General features: G+C 45.3%; 1 protein-coding gene across 1 annotated transcript; it reads left to right on the top strand.

The window, feature by feature from the left end:
• Nucleotides 1-3,617: 3,617 nt before the first annotated feature.
• Nucleotides 3,618-17,658, top strand: LOC308524033 (natural cytotoxicity triggering receptor 3 ligand 1-like). The gene is made up of 6 exons (XM_081098173.1): nt 3,618-4,068; nt 4,692-5,039; nt 9,006-9,320; nt 11,299-11,398; nt 12,047-12,387; nt 17,346-17,658. The coding sequence occupies exons 1-5, from the start codon at nt 3,978-3,980 to the stop codon at nt 12,363-12,365; spliced, it is 1,173 nt and encodes a 390-aa protein (XP_080954299.1). The 5' UTR covers nt 3,618-3,977; the 3' UTR covers nt 12,366-12,387; nt 17,346-17,658.
• The last annotated feature ends 2,518 nt before the right edge of the window (nt 17,659-20,176 follow it).

Raw genomic sequence — 20,176 nt, 5'->3', positions numbered from 1 at the left:
CAATTATAGAACCGAAACAAAACAGATACCTTCTTTCAGCAGCAGAGGCCTCAGAGCTGGAGCCAGAGCTAAACTGGCCCAGAATAAAAAAAGAAAAGAAAGAAAGGAGCAGTTGGGAGCTTCAGTCGGCCTGAAAACAGCCCTCAGCCCCTCACCCAGACTGGCCAGGCACCCCAGTGGGGACCCCGACCCTGATCCAGGACACCCTTCAGGGCAAACCAGCCAGCCCCACCCGTGCACCAGGCCTCTATCCTATATAGTAAAAGGGTAATATGCCTCCCATAACCGGGATCAGCGGAGCCGCGAGGCCTCCCAGCACCGGGATCAGCGGAGCCGAGAGGCCTCCCGGCACCGGGATCAGCGTGACAGGGGGCAGCGCCCAAACCCCCTGATCGCCCTGCGGCTCTGTGTGTGACAGGGGGCAGGGCCACAACCTCCGTATCCGCCCTGCTCTGTTCATGACAGGGGAAGGCGCCCCAACCCCCTGATCAGCCCTGCTCTGTGCCTGATAGGGGGGAGCTCCCCAACCCCCTGATCGCCCTGCGGCTCTGTGTGTGAAAGCGTGCGGCGCCTCAACCCCCTGATCGGCCCTGCTCTGTGTGTGACAGGGTGCGGTGCCCCAAACCCCCCCCCCCCCCCACGGGCCCTGCTCTGTGTGTGACGGGGTAGAGCCATAACTTCCCCATCGGCCCTTCCCTGAGTATGATAGTGGCGGCACCCCAACCCCCTGATTGGCCCTGCTTTGTGGGTGATAGAGGGCGGCACCCCAACCCCCTGATCCGCCCTGCCCTGAGTGTGACAGGGGGCGGTGCCCCAACTCCCCTATCGGCCCTACTCTGTGAGTGACAGGGGGGAGCTCCTCAACCCCCTGATCGGCCCTGCTCTGTGCATGACAGGGGGGAGCTCCCCAACCCCTTGATTGACCCTGCTCTGTGCGTGACAGGGTATGGAGCCCCAACTCCCCAGTCAGCCCTGCTCTGAGCCCGACCAGGGTCTGCACCTAGGGATTGGGCCTGCCCTCTGCCACCCGAAAGCAGGCCTAAGCCAGCAGGTCGTTATCTCCTGAGGGGTCCCAGACTGCGAGAGGGCACAGGCCAGGCTGAGGGACCCCCCTCCCCCCCGAGTGCACAAATTTTTGTGCACCGGGCCTCTAGTGTAACTATATATGTGTTTTCTGATGATCTTGGGTGACCCCTGTGAAAGGGTCGTTCAACCCCCAAAGGGGTCGCGACCCACAGATTGATAACTGCTGTACTAGAGGCTCAGTGCAAAGCTGGTGGTGGTGGTGGGGGGGGGAGCAGGGAAGGGGCTACAGGAGGTTGGCGGGCCAGCCCCACCCACCATAGGCTGATTTGCTGGCTGCAGTGGGTGTCATAGCTACAGGTCATTCCCATCGCTGGCTTTATATTTATCTAGGTAGATAGATAGGTAGGTAGGTAGATAGATAGATAGATAGATAGATAGATAGATTTTTTTCTTTAACATATTGGACACTGTAACTGCTGTGGTCTTGACAAACCAGTAAAAATGTAAACCCAAATTAAAAGTGTCATAAAATAAACTCCTTAATCAGGAAGTTCATGAGACCTTGGAAAGGTGATATCATGTGGTTGTTTCCTCCTTTTTTCCTTCTCTTTCTTTTTCTTGATGTTTCATCTTTTGTCCTTTCTTTTCTCCCTTTATTCCTTTTCTGTTCTCTCTCTCTCCTTCTCTCTCTCTCTCTCTCTCTCTCTCTCTCTCTCTCTCTCTCTCTCTCTCTCTCTTTTTTTATTCTACCCCTCCCAACCTCATGGCTGATTTAAAAAAAAAAAAAGTGCCATGTAAGTGGCATCATCTATTACTACTGCTGTCCCTACTAGAGATGGTCTCCATCTCAAGGAACTTAAAATCCAGTTGAAGATCCAAGGAAACTACATTAAACACAACAAAAGTCTATTTCTGATTGTCCCCCAAACAAGCCCCACAGACAATAAGTGGTAGAGTGTGCATTCTCCATGGTGAAAATTGGTGCTCTAAGGGTGAAAAAAAAATGGTTTGTGATCTTCCAAAAGACTTTATAATTTAGGGGGGGCGGGGACAGAGCCGGAGGGAATAGGAAAACCTGTCTACAAAGACAACAATGAAAACAAAATGTCCCTCTCTTTCTCTTAACTTTTCTGTTGGTAGAATCGTCAGTATTTGAATCTGTCTGGCTTTCAAAAGAAGAGGGAAACACACAGTCATCTGAAGAAAAAGATGTTGATCTATGTTGGATGGATGGGTGGTGTTTCCGGTTTTGCTCTTTTCCCGCATTTGTTTGTGATTGCCTTCATGCTGGTCCTGCATCTTCAGGTCATGTGTGTGGGCACTTCTTTTTTTTTCTTTTAAATACATTTTTATTAATTTCTGAGAGGAAGGCAGAGCTAAAATCATCAATGATGAGAGGGAATAATTGATTGGCTGCCTCCTACACGCCCCCTACTGGGGAGCAATCTCGCAACTCCCTATCGAACCAGGACCTTTAGTTCAGCAGGCTGACACTATACACCAGGGGTGGGCAACCTTTTTTGTGAGTGCATGCCAAAACCAGCAAAATCTCTTACTCAAAATTCTTCTGCATGCCAACCCTAATTTTTTGAGAACATGTTACGCCTACTTGATATCTCTTAAGGTGTACGTATGTGAAGAACCTTGAAGAAATAATAAAATTCATTCGAGTGACAAAAACACAGTATATGATGATGAAAAATACATTTATTTTTAATGTATACATGTACACTGATAGTCCGACAGAAAACTGTATGGGTCCGTTTGATATTAGTGGGACTTTTGCTGCTGCATCACTGATGACAGAGATTTTACATCAGGTTTATACTTCGTGACCTCCAGCGATATGCACGAGCTACTACTTTCATCCGTCAGGCTATTCCTATTACGAGACTTAACAAAAGTCATCACTGAACAAAGATTCACAATTGTAAATGGAAGATTATAAGAGAGGGTTTCACGTGCCCGCAAAAGTTACTTGCGTGCCATGTTTGGCCCGCGTGCCAGGTGTTGCCCACCCCAGCTCTATACACTGAGCTAAACTGGCTAGGGCACTTCTCATGTCTGCAAAACCTGCCTGCCTTGGTGAAAACTGTAGGGGAAATGGCCTTTCTGGGTGGGCTCCAGCCAGCGAAGGTGCTGAGGAACCAGGGCGGGGAGCGCCTGCCACTGCCTCTGTGGAGCCCGGCACCCGGACCACAGGGAACTCTTGCAATTTGCCTGCAGAACTTAGTTGTAAGTTATCTGCGATGTGAAACCTGACCTCAGACATTTCCTTTGCGTTTTGTATTTTAGACAAAATCTATTTACCGTCCCTAACTTCACGGCAGCCAGGGCTACCGGTCACAAGTCCCTGCTCTTTGGAGAGGTTTGCTGGGCATCACCCAGATCCTCTCCCGCACCCTCATTCAAATGATTGGAGACGGGAGGGACGGGGCGGGAAGCTGCAGCGGCAGCCTCAGCGTCAGGCGGCTCGCCCCGCCCTGACGCTCGCTGGGAGCCTCCTGACTGGAGGCTGCCGCTGCCGCCCCGCCCCCCCTCCCCCCCCCGCCTCCATCACTCCGTAAAAGGTTCTGGAATAGCGGGGTCGCGGGGAATTCCAGGCTGACTCCTTGAGGCTGCGGGTGGAGCAGGATCACTCGCCGGGACGCCTGCGCTTCCGAGGCTGAGACCCCGAGGCTGAGACCCCGCTCCGTGGGGACGCGGGCGCTTCCGGGGTTGAGAACAGAGGCTGCCCGGGGCAGTGGCACATCCAATCGTCTTAGGGTAAATCAGGTTGAAGGGGCAGAAGGGTTAGAAGGCGCAGAGAGGCCATCTAGTACCAAGCAAGTGACGGCCCTGCGAGGCGGTTTTGCGGACAGCGCTTTCCGACCCAGGACTCCTCTTTCCAGAGGGAAACTCGGCGCCGGCTGCAGGCGGACCCGGGCCGGGCGCGAGGGTCCCCGGCAGGCATGGCTGTCGCGGGTTCGGCGGCGGCGGCGGGCTTCCCGCGTGGCTTTCTGTGGCCGCTCCTGGTTCTGTGGTGCTGGGTGCCCGCCGCAGGTAAGGTGGGGGTGGGGTGGGGTGGGGTGGTGGTGGGGGGTGTCCCTAGGCAGACTCCTCCTGGTCGTTCGGGGGGCCCGCCTGACGTCCTCGGCCAACTGTACCTTAACAGTCCCCAACTCTAAGCTTTCCTTTGTGGAATTGTAGGAATCAATTAAACGGATTTGAAAATTTCTAAGAAATTGCAAGACACCAGAATAATCAAAACAATATCGAAAGGAAGAACAAAGTTGGAGGATCTTATGCGGATTAAGGAGGGGCCATGAACTAAGGGTCTCTGTACCTGAGATACGCCCCCCCCCGCACCCCCCCCCCCGCCCTCGCCCCACCCAAAGGAATTTGTTTTTGTGTTTTGTTTTTTGTAAAGGGTCAGGCAGAGTGCCTGCTACATAGTAAGCTCTTTTAAAAAAGATATATCTTTTTTATTGATTTCAGAGAGGAAGGGAGCCTGAGAGAGAAATAATAATGACGAGAGGCTTATCGGTAGGCTGCCTGCTGCACGCCCCCTACTGGGGCCGGCTAGGGCAAGGAATTTGTTTTTAATTACATGGTAAAGTGTCAGAGTACAAGGCCCAAGTTTTTTTTCAAGGTTCTCCCATAACTGAATTTTCTTCTTTCCACAGATTTCTTGATAGTGGAGATGGAAGGCAAGAATCAGACTGTGTTGCTGCATGACAATGTCACCATCTCCTGCAAGGTCCCTGGTTCCACACCCCTGAACATCAAGGGTATGGGTGTTATCTGGTATCGGAAGCATCAGGCAGATGAAACAGAGCACAAGGTGTTTGAAATGTATGGAAACCATCAAAAGGCATTCAGACCCGGAGCCAGCGTGTCTCCAGCGGGGCTAGAGAAGGGGGACGCCTCACTGCACCTTCCTGGAGTCCAGCTGAGGGACGCAGGAGAGTACCGATGTAAGGTGGTGGTCACCCCCGAGAAGGCCCAGGGAACAGTCGTTCTAAAGGTTTTGGGTGAGTGTCCTGTGGTTCCCATGGTGTTGGAGCCGGGGGTAGAGATGTGGCCCGGCCAAGTAGAGCAGAAGTTTGGGCATGGGCCTTGGAGTTGGATAGACACGGGTTTAAGTTCTGGGCTTCCCTGGACATCTGGACAACTTAGAGTTATTAATCATGCTGAACCTTAGGATCCTTTTCTCTAAATAGATGTAATAGTACCTCTATAAAGGCCCTATCTCCAGCCCTAGCTGGTTTGGCTCAGTGGATAGAGCGTGGGCCTGTGGACCAAAGCGTCCCCAGTTTAAAAAAAGACCCTATCTCCAAATACAGTCACAGGAGAATGGGGTTAGGGCTTCAACATATGAATTTTTTGGGGGGGGCCACAATGCAGCCTATAAGGAGGGGCGGCAATGTCTATGAGCTCTTCAAAATTGTACTTAAGACTTGGAATGTTTTGTACATATTGATTAGGGCAGTGGTCGGCAAACTGTGGCTCGCGAGCCACATGCAGCTCTTTGGCCCCTTCAGTGTGGCTCTTCCACAAAATACCCCGTGTGGGCGTGCACGTACAGTGTGAAGTTGACTTAAAACTTTAAGTAAAGTTTATTAGGTTAATTTTAGGGAACGTTGTGGAGTGAAAGACGATGTAGTGTCGAGGATTGAGAAAGGTATGTTGAGATGATTTGGACATATAGAGAGGATGAACAAAAGGAGATAAACCAAACAAGTATAGTTTTTACAACTAATCTAAGTATACAACTAAACAAGTATACAAGACGAGTGTGGAAGGGGGAGTTGGAAGGGGTCGACCTCAGCGAAAGTACCTCAATCAGATTGAGGACGTTTTTTAGCAAAGGCCAGCTTAGGAATACCCTAATTAAGTTAATAACAATGTACCTATCTATATAGTTTAAGTTTAAACATTTTGGCTCTCAAAAGAAATTTCAATTGTTGTACTGTTGATATTTGGCTCTGTTGACTAATAAGTTTGCTGACCACTGGACTAGGGGGATGGGAAAGTGTATTAGCATTCATTTCCTCCACAACTGACAGAAAGCCTAAACAGATTTTTAAAAAATTAATAGACTTTATTTTTTAGAACAGTTTTAGATTACAGAAAAAATTGCAAATATAGTAGTTTCTTTATGACTCCTGCCTGTGCACATACCACTTTCTCTATGATTAACCTCTTGCATCAGTATGGTATATTTGTTATAATTAATGAACCAATATTGATACATTTTTATTAATAAATGTCCATAGTTTATTCAGATAGCCTTAGTTTTGACCTAATATCCTTGATAACTTTTCTTTTTTTAAATATATTTTATTAATTGTTTACAGAGGGGAAGAGAGAGGGACAGAGAGTTAGAAACATTGATGAGAGAGAAACATCAATCAGCTGCCTCCTGCACAATCCCCACTGAGGATGTGCCCGCAACCAAGGTACATGCCCTTGACTGAAATCGAACCTGGGACCCTTGAGTCTGCAAGCCGACGCTCTATCCACTGAGCCACACCAGTTAGGGCTCCCTGATAACTTTTCTTGTTCTAAAGGCTACTTTGAAATTCATAGAGCTATTCCAGTTTCCTTTAGATTAGCATTAGTATGATATATAAATCCCTTCACTTTTTGTTATTGTTGTTAATCCTCACCTGAGGATATTTTTTCCATAGATTTTTTTGTTTTTTTAGAAAGTGGAAGGGATGGAGAGGGGAAGGTGTGAGAGAGAGGCAGAGAGAGACATCCATGTGAGGAAGACATTGATTGGTTGCCTCTCCCATGCACCCAGACTGGGGCCAGGGGCTGAACCTGTAACCCAGGTACCTGCCATTCATTGGCTGGAAATAGGACCTGTGACCCTTTGGTGCATGGACCAATGCTCTAGCCATTTAGCACACCAGCCCGGCTCAGTTATATTTCTTTAAAAATTTGTTAGTGATTCCAATGTATTTTTACAACTAATCTAAGTCAATTTTGAAAGAACACTGTACTGCATCATTGTCATCAGTAGTACAGATATTTTATAACAGAATATTTCCAGTTCTCCCCTCCCATCTCATAACATGCTGTCATTCACATATCAATATGCTATAATCACCCAATGTATTGTTGCTATTATTTTAAACCAACAATTATGTATTAGATCAATTAAGCATAAGACAGGGTTTTAATTTACCTTCATTTATGCCTTCTCTGATTCTAGTTTCTGACCCATATCCTTTTCCTTCTCTCTGAAGACTTTTTAATATTTAGCAAGGCAGGTCTGTTGGTGACATATTCCCTCAGTTTTGTTTGAGAAAATATTTATACTTCACTTTTGAATGATAATTTTTCTGAATATAGGATCCAAGTAGGTGGGTTATTTTCTTTCGACTCTTAAAATATTGCATGTCCCTCTCTTCTCTCTTGCATTTAAGAAGTCCAATGTCATTCTTATCCTCATTCGCCTATGAGTAAGTTATTTTTTCCTTTCAGGTTTCTTTTCTAGAAGATTTTCTCTTTGTCTTTTGATCATATATATGTATATATAATATATTTATGTATTATATATAAAATATATATATATATTTCTGCATTTTCAATATGATATAGTGTTTTCCTACTTGGTGTTCTCTAAGCTTCCTAGGTCTGTGCTTTGATGTCTGTCATTAATTTTGGAAAATTCTCAGCTATTATATTTTAAACAATTTCTTCTGCTTCCTTCTCTTTACTTGTTTTTGTATTCCTATTACATGTATGTTACAACTTTTGCAACTGTCCAGTTTTTGGATATTTCTTTCCCTTCTGGTTCCTTCTCCACCACCCCCCCCGCCCCGCCCCTTCCTCCCCTCCACCCCCAAATTCTTTTTGCTCTTTGCATTTTAGTTTGGGAAGTTTATACGGACATATTTAAGTTAGCTGATTCCCTCCTTGGCAGTGTTAAGTCTATTGATGATCCTATCAAACACATTCCTCATTTCTTTTCTTTTTTTCAAAAATTTTAAAATATATATATTTTATTGATTTTTCACAGAGAGGAAGGGAGAGGGATAGAGAGTTAAAAGCATCGATGAGAGAGAAACATCGATCAGCTGCCTCCTGCACACCCCCAACTAGGGATGTGCCCGCAACCAAGGTACATGCCCTTGACAGGAATAGAACCTGGGACCCTTCAGTCCGCAGGCCGATGCTCTGTCCACTGAGCCAAACTGGGTAAGGCATTCCTCATTTCTTTTATAGTGTTTTTGGTTTCTAGCATTCCCTTTTGATTCTTTCTTAGAGAATGTCCATTTCTCTGCTCACATTATCCATCTGTGCTTGCATGTTGTCTGCTTTTTTTATTAGTGTCCTTAACATTTTAATCATAGTTATTTTGAATTTTCTATCTGCTCTCTCATGTGGGACCCAGAGTCCTTTTATCTATCCACTTTGGCATCCTGAACATGTAGCTTTCACCTTGTGTTTGGAACTGGCTTCTCCATCTTGAACCATGACATGGTCTTCCAGGTGTTCTCCAGGAAGGATGAAGGGGAGAGGGAGAGAAGGCCATAGTACTTTTCTTTAAGATACCCTTGTTCCTTAAGGGTATTTCCTTGAGTTTGCTCTCCCTACCTCTGATTCTATCTGAACTAGTAGACCCTGAGTTCACCAGCTGAAGTGGAGGTTGGGAGATGTAGCTTTAACTTGGATGTGTCATTAAAGAATGGACAGCAGTTTCTACCACAACAGTGTTCCAGAGCTCTCCTCCAATTCTCAAAGAAAGGTGTCTATGACACCAAGTGGCTTAAGAAACTCTGCTTTACACAATGGCTGTGAGAGTCGGGATCATGGTCTATCATCGTCACACTGGCACTGGGATCAGCATCCCCAGATTAGTTAGGCTAAGCACAATCTCATTCGCCTCACTCACCCTTCCTCAAGGCTTGCTATGGGTCAGGCTTTGAACTGATAATAAGCTAGTCCCAACCTACCCTCAAATCATGACTTCTCTTTCCTGGCAGCTTCCCCAAAGTGCACCTTGTTTCAAGAACAAGCCACGGTGAAAGATGATGGCGACAAATATATTTTGTGTAAGGCAAGTGGGTTCTACCCAAAGGACATTAACATAACATGGTATATATGGAACCACGAGAATCCCCAGGGCCAGGAGATTTCTGAAGGCATCACCAATGGTCCAACTATCAAGAATGAGGATGGCACATTTAATAAAACCAGCCATTTGAGGCTGGAACACAATGTGGTCTCCTGCCAATGTGTGATAAGACACATATCCTTGCCCACCTCCTGCAGGTCCAACTTCCCCACGTCTCGGATAGGTAAGCATCCTCTAAACATTTCCCTTACTCTTCACCTTGAGGGTGTATAACGTAACACTCAGGTTCCCAGTTAGTCTAGGCCAGTGATGGCGAACCTATGACATGCGTGTCAGAGTTGACACGCGAACTCATTTTTTTGGTTGATTTTTCTTTGTTAAATGGCATTTAAATATATAAAATAAATATCAAAAATATAAGGCTTTGTTTTACTATGGTTGCAAATATCAAAAAATTTCTATATGTGACACAGCACCAGAGTTAAGTGAGGGTTTTTCAAAATGATGGCACGCTGAACTCAAAAGGTTCGCCATCACTGGTCTAGGCCAAGGTGGGGGCCAATGGGGAAGGAGAGAAAGCTCAGTTTGTCCTACTTCAGCCCCAGAGTCAGCAGTCCAGGCTAGGTCCCTAAGCCAGGGTGGATGGCCTAATAGGTGGAGAGGGGTGACAAGCGTCCTCAGCGTTGCTGGTAACTTATGGCAGCTTAAGGAGCTGGATGGTCTGTATGACCTGGAATGGGAAGCTTGTCAGCTACTAGGAGAAAGGGGATAGGATCCTGTCCATGCCCCCTGAGGATAAGGGACTATCAGGGGCCAGAGACCCAACCCTACCAGCAACTCTTCTGGCCAGGCTCCAGGGCCACTGCAAACTGTTGGCTGGTAGAAGTCAAGTCAATAGTTCTGTGCTCAAGCTGGGGAGTCCATTGTAGGGAGTCCTGCACATGCCAAGGCCTTTCCCCAGGCACACTAGATCCTGAGCTTAAGACAATACAGCTCACTACAGAACGCCCCCTGCTGGTGGGGTGGGTTAATTGAGCTCATATCTTAGTTTCCATGGTCATGGCTCTAGTCCTGGGTCGGGATGACCTTGCAGGTGAAATGCATCTGCCTAGAGCTGAGAGGGGTTAGGGAGGCAGGGCTGACTGATTTTGCCAGATGGGGCTTCAAGTGGTCCTGGAGGGAGAGAGTAATTGTTTTTGGAAGCAAGGGTGAGGGATGTGTATGAGTGTGGTGTGTGTAGAGTATGTGTGGGACATGGGAAATATGGAATTGAAATATGCTTTGTGTGTATAATCTCTCATATAAAAGGCCCATGGCCGTCACGCTGTAACCCTTTCACGACCAAATGAGCTGCGGCTCTCTCTCCAAGGTCGGGGGTTTAGGGAGAGGCTGGGGTGAGCGACTAGCGGTGATGAGCGGTACGGACAGCTGAGGCAAGTGGAAGCGAGCTACCTGCACAATTTTGTGCCTGCTGGGCCTCTAGTATAATATAAGGTGTCCCAACATTCACGCAAGATTTGCAATTGAATTGAATTGCAAACCTTGTGTGAACTTTGGGACACCCTATAAAAGAGATTTGTGTTGGTGACTTGTGGCCGTAATAATAAATTGCAACAGAATGGGTGGCTTATACTCAACAGCTTTATTTCTCACAGTTATGGAGGCTGGAAGTCTGAGATCCGTGTGACAGCGTGGATGAGTGAGGGCTTTCTTCTGGGTCACAGCTTTCTTGTAGCCTCACATGGTGGTAGGGATAAGGGAATCTCTCTAGGGCCTCTTATATAAGGGCACTAATTATTCACGAGGGCTCCTCCCTCATGACCTAATGATATCCCAAAAGCCCCACCTCCTAATACCATCACATTGGGTATTATGATTTCAACATGTGAATTTTGAAGGGACACAGATCTTCGATATATAGCAGTGTATAGTGATGTAAGATGATGTAGTGTGGAAGCTTGAACATGTGCACGGCATACATATGTGGTAGGTGGTGTCCATATTGCCATGTATTTCTGGCAGGTGCTAAACACACTATTTGATGTATGTGATAGGAATGACAAGAAGTGTGGCAGATGATTGGTGGTTATATCTGTGGTAGGGAAATGACACACGACCACAGATATCTTAGCAGTGGTTGTGTGGTCACTTTGGCCCCTGCACATAGGTTTCCTTTTAACGTTTGTCTCCTCTTTCTGCAGGATCTGAGATGGGAATTACCTGGGGGACTACTGATACTTGGATTGCTGTTGGCTTTATTGGAGCAGGCATTTTAATGGGACTGATTGTATGTTGGAAAAGGTAAGGGGGATGCCAAAGCCAAGTTTAGCCCTGTGTTTTGGAATTGACTCTGGGAGTTCCGGGATCTTTGCCAGTGGATGATATTTGAGAGTTCTCAGGATCAATGCTGGGGGGAATCTGAGTGTGGTGTGTGTGTGGTGTGTGGCTTTTTCTGATGTTGTGTCAGGGAAGAACTGTCTCATTAGACCCCTACGTGGTAGCTTGGGACTCTGGGGAGATGCACTGTAAGATCCCTGTGCCTCTTCCTGACATACAGGTCTCACTGTGAACCAGGCCTCAGAACTGTGTATGGGCTGCATTGTTGTCCTCACACATAGAACCACAGCTCAGAGAGGGGAATTCCTTCCCCGAGGTGCTCACATTTTGTTAACAGCTTAAAGGGATAGCTTTCAACCAGATTTCACCATTAAATCGGAATCTCTAGCTCTCATTGGTGTTTCCCATCTAAGACAGCTTTCCAAACATATTTATCACTAACTGTGGTCCAAACAGCAAATAAAATAACTCAAGGTAAAGAAGTCTAAGAGACCAATGTAGATATGTGGCTTACAGTGGTTCTAGATATTAAATTGCCCTCATTTTGGGGGGTGGGGGACTCCAAGGCAGAATCTGTGCAATAGCTAATACATCTCATTAAAAATGTTTTAGGAGGAAACAATTGGTTTCGTTATTCGTTGGGGCGATCCGTGCACTTAGCTCCTGGACTGTGGGTCTCCTTGGGCAGCAGGAGCAGCGCTATGGACTGAAAAGCGGTGTAAAATTTCTGCGTGGAGTGAAAGAAAATGGCCGGAACTTAACAGACAGCTTGCAAATCACGGTTGGGAAAGCGCACGCACACAGCTGGCCACTAAGCTGCCAGGAAAAGCGCTCCCTCTACCCGTGGGGTGAAGAAGCCCCATCGCCACAGGCCCTGGACGATCGCACTTGGAGAAATCCGTCAGATACCAGAAATCTACAGGGCTTCTGATCCGGAAGCTGCCTTTGCAGAGGTTGGTGAGGGGGATGGCCCAGGATTTCAAAACTGCCAAGATTTCTTATTTTACATTTACTTCTCTAACTCTCTTTTTTCCTCTATTTTAAATCTGTGTGTATGTGTATCTCTATATAACATATAGTTATTTTTGAGAGTAGAGTTGCACATGATATTGCTTTAACCTTAATTCTCAAATGTGTATTTCTTGCAAAATAGGATTTATCTTAAATAATCAAATAACATTATCAATTTTCCCCCTCCACCCCACAGTACTCTAATCCAGGGGTGGGGAACGTCTGGCCTGTGGGCTATATATGGCCCAGAGACCATTTGGTCTGGCCCTGCCAAGGCACTAATGATGAGTTAATTAAATGTTTGATAAAGGCAAATTTTTAAAAAAATATATATATTTTATTGATTTTTTACAGAGAGGAAGGGAGAGGGATAGAGAGTTAGAAACATTGATCAGCTGCCTCCTGCACCCCCCCCACTGGGGATGTGCCGCAACCAAGGTTCATGCCCTTGACCGGAATCAAATCTGGGACCCTTCAGTCCACAGGCTGAAGCTCTATCCACTGAGCCAAACCAGTCAGGGCAGCAGACAAATTTTTAAGTTGATAATTTGTATGGCCTGAGAATCTAATCTAATAAAAGAGAAACATGCAAATTGACTGCACCTCTGCTACACCCCAAGTCACGGCCACCAGCCAATCAGAATGACTATATGCAAATTAACCCAACCAAGATGGCGGCCGGCAGCCACGGAGCTGGAGCAGCAGGAGGCTTGGTTTCCCCAGTGATGGAGGAAGCCAAGCTTCCTGCCTGTACTGGCCAGCTGTGGCCTCGGCTCAAGGCAACAAAGTTTTAATTATAGAAGATAAATAAATCCCAGATACCTACTTCCAGCAAGCCTCCACTGGGAGCTTGGGTGGCTGGGGGCCATAGCCAGCCTGCAAACAGCCATCAGGCCCCTCACCCAGGATGGCCACACGCTCATGGGGTGAGGGTCCCCACTGGGGGGCTTGGCCAGCCTGCAAACAGCCATCAGCTCCTCACCCAGGATGGCTAGGCACCCCAGCAGGACCCCCCACCCTGAAGGGGGTGTGGCCAGCCTAAAAATGGCCCTCAGCCCCTCACCCAGGCTGGCCAGGCACACCAGTGGGGACTCCCACAGTGAAGGGGCTGTAGCCAGCCTGCAAACAGCCATCAACCCCTCACCCAGGCTGGCCAGGCACCCCAGGGGACCCCTACCCTGAAGGAGCTGTGGCCAACCTGCAAACAGCCATCAGCCCCTCACCCAGGCTGGCCAGGCACCCCAGCAGGACTCTCCTCCCTGAAGGGGATGTGGCCAGCCTGAAAACAGCCCTCAGCCCCTCACCCAGGCTGGCCAAGCACCCCAGCGGGACTCCCACCCTGATCCGGGACACCCTTCAGGGCAAACCAGCCGGCCCCCACCCATGCACCAGGCCTCTATCCTATATAATAAAAGGGTAATATGAAAATTGACCCTAACAGCAGAATGACTGGAAATGACTGGTCACTATGACACACACTGACCACCAGGAGGCAGACGCTCAATGCAGGAGCTACCCCTGGTGGTCAGTACACTCCCACAGGGGAAGCTCTGCTCAGCCACAAGCCAGGCTTCTGGCTGCCAGTACAGTGGTGGAAGCCTCGCCTGCCTCCTCAACAGCGCTAAGGATGTCTGACTGCAGCTTAGGCCTGCTCCCCGCTGGCAAGTGGACATCCCCTAAGAGCTCCCATGCTGCCAGAGGGATGTCTGACTGCCAGTTTAGGCCCAATCCCCTGGGGAGTGGGCCTAAGCCAGCATGTGGTCATCCCCTGAGGGGTCCCAGACTTCGAGAGGGCACAGGCCGGGCTGAGGGACTCCCTGAGTGCATGTGCACCGGGCCTCTAGTGATGTTATAAATATCCAAATGGCTCTTGGCAGCAAAACGGTTCCCTACCCCTTTAATCAGGTAGACTTGATTGAGATTTTTGTCAATTTTCCCAATATTGTCTTTTATAGCAAAAGAAAACCCAAGAAAATGCAGTGAATGTAGTTGTAATGTCTTTCTAGTCTCTGTTAATCTGAAATAGTTTGTAAGTCATTGTGTCTCATGGCATTGATATTTCAAAAGAGTATAGACCAGCTATTTTGTAGACCATCCATCAGTTTGAGGGACTGTTTCCTTATGATTCCTACTTTTGATAGGAATATAGCTGAAGTGATACTAACTAAGGACATTTTATCAGGAGGCATATGGTCCTCATTATTCCCTTAACTGGCAATATTAACTTAGATTATTTGGTGAAGGTGAAGTCTACCAGGTGTTTTAACTGTAAAGTTACAACTTTACCTTTTAATTTATAATGTAAAAAATATCTTGTAAAACCCATGATATTGCCAGAATCTTAAGTCAGCTTTAAAAAAACACATCATTCTACATCATAAGTCTTTCCAAATACAATTTGTAAGCATTAATTTCATATCTATGGGTGCTTAATTATTTTCTCAGGATTAGACATTCAGGTTATCTTCAGTCTTTTATTGTTATTTTATTTTATTTTTTAAAAAATATATTTTATTGATTTTTTACAGAGAGGAAGGGAGAGAGATAGTTAGAAACATCGATGAGAGAGAAACATCGATCAGCCGCCTCCTGCACACCCCCCACTGGGGATGTGCCTGCAACCAAGGCACATGCCCTTGACCAGAATTGAACCTGGGACCTTTCAGTCCACAGGCCATTACATTTCCACTAATAAAAAATGAGTGATCTGTTTTTTGTTTTTAAAAATGTATTTTTAAGGGTATACTTTGAGACTTATCTACAAGTTGCATCCTCTGATGATTCTGGTCAGCATCAGTTGTTACTTGACTGTTGACAAATGGTGATTTTCTAATCATCATTCCTTCTACATTTATTTGTTGCTTCGTATTGTAAGGAAAAGCTACCCTTTTCCTCTTCTCTACCTGTTCACTGTAGACTCATGGATTCCTGTTTTATTCAGTAAGCCTGCACCCTTCCTATGACAATAGGTCCTCAGGTTACGTCTGAAATCCATCCTTATGGCGTGATGTAATGTGACTTTCACCATAAGTCAGAACCCACCTACATAAGCACCTGCGTCACTACATGGAGCACATACACAGCAGTAATGAAGTGAAACAGTAAAAAAAAATTAAAAGAAAGATAACAATTCCTGACCTTTACTTGTGGTAAATAAATAATAAGAAATGTAAAGCACATATGTACATACGTCGAAATGACAGAACTTTTTTTTTCTTTATAAATGAGTGGGAGATGGTGACATAACCATGAAATGACGTATGTTGAGTCCGATGTAAGCCGAGGACTGCCTGTATTTATTTCCATTCTGGGCTAGTGGGCGTTTCCTCAAACAGGTTTTTGTGGCCTTCTGATATGTTCCCATCATTCTTTGAGGACTTTCTTATTTTTTAGCATAAGATATTCAAGGTTCATCTTGTTCCTTCTCTGTCCCACCTCTTTAATCAGCCATTTTTTCTGAGGAGTACTGTTGTTTGTTAGTTTTTCAGTGGAGATTGATAGTATAGACCAGGAGCTGGACACTAAATTGACTACTTGCTATGGAATTGTCCTTGCTGTAAAGCAAGTCCTAGTCGGATAATAGAACTGGGAATTTTTAAAAAATTTTAAATACATTTTTATTTATTTATATTATGAATATATACATATATACACACATACTTGCACACACACATATAGACACACTATACACATTTATATTCATTTTGTATATTTCACTGTCAATCTATATTACAACTCATGAGTTCACACTATCCTCTTAAATTTTAATACAACACCTTCAATTCCAATACATTTTAAGTTTTTATTTTTCTGTATTTCATACAAAACCTGGCTCCCATTTTCCACAAGTTTCTGCAGGAGACTGCCCATTATCTTCACTAACAGAGAAGTGCAAACAACGATCTCAGAATGCTGGTGACCCTTGAACCCATGGCAAGGGCCTGAGTTATGCACTGATTGTCTAGTCCTGATAATGGGGGCTTAAGCTATTTCTTGATCAAATAGTCTCAGAGTAAATCCTCCTAATATTTACTGACCTTTTAAGATAGTCTGTTATTGCAATTTCCTGCCTGACTAAGGGTTTTATGCTTAACCAAAGTGAATAAAAGGCTGGCGAGGCCTGGGCACTGGTGGAAGTCCTTCCCCTTGAGTTGGAATTGCCTGCCTGGCCCCCCAGTATTTCCAAATTATCTCTTGTCTCTTCTCTTTCATTTGTGTGTGGCTCCTCTTCCAGATCCTGAACCCTGAACCACGCGGGACATGGCGGGGAACAAACATACACAAGTTTCCACTTATTTGCTCAGTCCTAGCATATTGAAAGCATTTTAGAATTGCCAATCATGCATCTGCAAAACAAGACTAAGACTTGTTTAGATTTTGGGGTTGTTTTTAATTTGAGTGCATGTAGTTCAGAGACTGTGTTAAGAAGTTTCTTGGGTTAGTTCTTTTTTTCCCTTCTCCCTTCTGTCAGTTATTTTATTCAGTTAAAATAAAAGTATTATTTATTTGTTTCTGTTTCTATTCAATTTGGGGGGATTTTTTCTGTCCTTGTGGATTTTAGTTATTTGTGGTGTTTTTTTGAGTGTGTAACACATTGAATGTTTCAGAAAAGCAATTCTGTACAAAATGTGTCTTCAGAGGAGTATGATTTCCTTGCCTTCATTCCCTTTGTCCTTTCCACTCAGTTTCTCCCTCGTTCTGTAGGTAAACAATCTCATTATTCTTTAGGTGTTCCTTTTATTCAGATTACATAAATATATTTTTTCTTAATTCCTTTTCTTTTTTTACCCCAAAGGTATAATACTATATTCTATTGTACTTTGCTAATCATACAACTTGACAGCTGAATCAGACCTTATGGTTGCATTTCTAAGATTATTCTTTCTTCGTTTTTCTTTAGACATTAGATCAGCAACAGTTTTTCACAGAGGAAGAACTGAAAGAATATGAAAATCTTATCTCCTTACAAGAAAATGAACTTAAGAAAAAGCAGGTGAACTTCAGAAACAAAAAATAATAACTACAACCCTGACTGGTTTGGCTCAGTGGATAGAGCATCGGCCCTCAGACTCAGGGGTCCCAGGTTCGACTCCGGTCAAGGGCATGTACCTTGGTTGCAGGCACATCACCAGTGGGGGGTGTGCAGGAAGCAGCTGATCAATGTTTCTCTCTCATTGGTGTTTCTAACTCTATCCCTCTCTCTTCCTCCCTGTAAAAAATCAATAAAATATATATTTTTTAAAAAGATGTCCTGATTTATTATTTTTTTGCTTTGATCCGTTTTATTTATTTATTTTTTAAATTAAACCTTTATTGTTCAGATTATTACAGTTGTTCCTCTTTTTTTCCCCCCATAACTCCCCTCTACCCTGTTCCCACCCCACTCTCTGTCCTTACCCCGCCCAATGTCCTCGTCCATAGGTGTATGATTTTTGTCCAGTCTCTTCCTGCACCCCCACACCCCTTTCCCCCCAAGAATAGTCAGTCCACTCCCTTTCTATGCCCCGATTCTATTATATTCACCAGTTTATTCTGTTCATCAGATTATTTATTCACTTGATTTTTAGATTCACTTGTTGATAGGTGTTTATTTGTTGTTCATAATTTGTATCTTTACCTTTTTCTTCTTCTTCCTCTTCTTAAAGGATACCTTTCAGCATTTCATATAATACTGGTTTGGTGGTGATGAACTCCTTTAGCTTTTTCTTATCTGTGAAGCTCTTTATCTGATGTTCAATTCTGAATGATAGCTTTGCTAGGTAAAGTAATCTTGGTTGTAGGTTCTTGCTATTCATCACTTTGAATATTTCTTGCCACTCCCTTCTGGCCTGCATAGTTTCTGTTGAGAAATCAGCTGACAGTCGTATGGGTACTCCCTTGTAGGTAACTGACTTTTTTTCTCTTGCTGCTTTTAAGATTTTCTCTTTGTCTTTTGCTCTTGGCATTTTAATTATGATGTGTCTTGGTGTGGTCTTCTTTGGATTCCTTTTGTTTGAGGTTCTCTGCGCTTCCTGGACTTGTAAGTCTATTTCTTTCACCAGGTAGGGGAAGTTTTCTATCATAATTTCTTCAAATAGGTTTTCAATATCTTGCTCTCTCTCTTTTTCTGGCACCCCCATAATTCGGATGTTGGTATGCTTGAAGTTGTCCCAGAGGCTCCTTACACTATCTTCATATTTTTGGATTCTTTTCTCTTTTCATTTTTCCCGTTGGGTGTTTTTTGCTTTCTCATATTTCAAATCTTTGACTTGATTCTTGCGATCCTCTAGTCTGCTGTTGGAACTCTATATACTATTCTTTATTTCAGTCAGTGTATGCTTAATTTCTAGTTGGTCCTTTTTCAGATCCTCGAGGGTCTCACTAGACTTATTGAGGGTCTTACTAAATTTATCGGTGGTGTCTATAAAATTCTTGAAAAACCTTATAAGCGTGTTTTGAACTCTATATCCAATAGTTATCCATTTCTGTCATTTGTGTCCTGTTTCTTTGTCTCCACATTTTTTATGCTTCCCTGTTTTGATAGAGTGGCTTTCTGTGCTAGGTGTCCTATAGGGCCCAGTGTCTCAGCCTCCCCAATTACCTGAGGTGGACACTCTTGGTGCACCCCTTTGTGGGCTTTGTGCACAGTCTTGTAGTTAAGCCTTGATTGTTGTAGGTATCACTGGGAGGAATTGACCTCCAGGCCAATTGGCTGTGAGAATCAGTGGGAGAACTTTTGTGCTAGAGACGCCTCCTGAGTGTGTCCCTTATGGATCTGAGGAGTTGTAATCTGGATGGTCCCACTCTGACCACTGGGTACACTGGCTCTTGGATCTCTAAGGAGATGCTAATTTAGTCTCTGCCTGAAGCTACCCAGCAGGAGCTATGGAGAGATCTGCAGATTCCTCTTCTTTGTTTGGGGTTTGGAGGTGCCCAGATGAGGCCCAGCTGTGAAGCAATGCAAGCTGCTGTGGGGCCTTGGGCCTTCTTTTGGAAGTTCTGGGTCTCTCTGACCCAGCTGCAGTTTGTTAGGTAATTTTCAGATTGCAAAGGGCGAGGCCTTTCATACGCAAAAGCCTCTGTGCACAGCTTGGGTGGGGCGGGGTCTCAGGGAATCAACAGGGCCGAGCAAACAGCTATGGCTGATCCTCAGTCCTACCCTAAGAGGCCCAGCATCTCAGTGTCCTGGTAATTGCCCCAAGCACCTCTGAGAGAAAGCTGCGCTGGAGTTCCGACTGTTGCCAGACAGTCCAATTTCTCCCCATTTGAGTCTGGGTCCCCAGAGACTTGCCTGGAACTGGAGTTCAGAGCAGCTGGGAGCTTGAGACTCCCTCCTGATTGAAAAAAGACAACTGTGTCCTCAGTTACCAGCCCTTTCCATGCATTCGAGCCTCTGTACCTCTGGAGTTAACTTCCTCACCTCCTCTGAGTCTCAGTGTGCTTTTCTCTTTCCTTCTAGTTGTAGAATTTCCACTTAGCCAGCCTTCCTGTGGTGCTGGATGATGTCCGTTTTGGCTTTAAGTTGTATTTTTGAAGTAGTGGTGGGAGGCAGCAATTTCTGGTTTTTACCTATGCTGCCATCTTGGTTTCTCCCTGATTTATTATTTAAAAAAAAAGGAGCCCAAATCCGGTTTGGCTCAGTGGATAGAGCATCGGCCCTCGGTCTCAGGGGTCCCAGGTTCGATTCTGGTCAAGGGCATGTACCTTAGTTGCGGGAACATACCCAGTGGGGAGTGTGCAGGAGGCGGCTGA

The sequence above is a fragment of the Myotis nattereri genome (assembly GCF_964212035.1).
Source record: "Myotis nattereri genome assembly, chromosome: 9".
NCBI lineage: Eukaryota > Metazoa > Chordata > Mammalia > Chiroptera > Vespertilionidae > Myotis > Myotis nattereri.
Note: the sequence above shows the minus strand (reverse complement) of the source record. Positions and strands in the feature narration are given on the sequence as shown.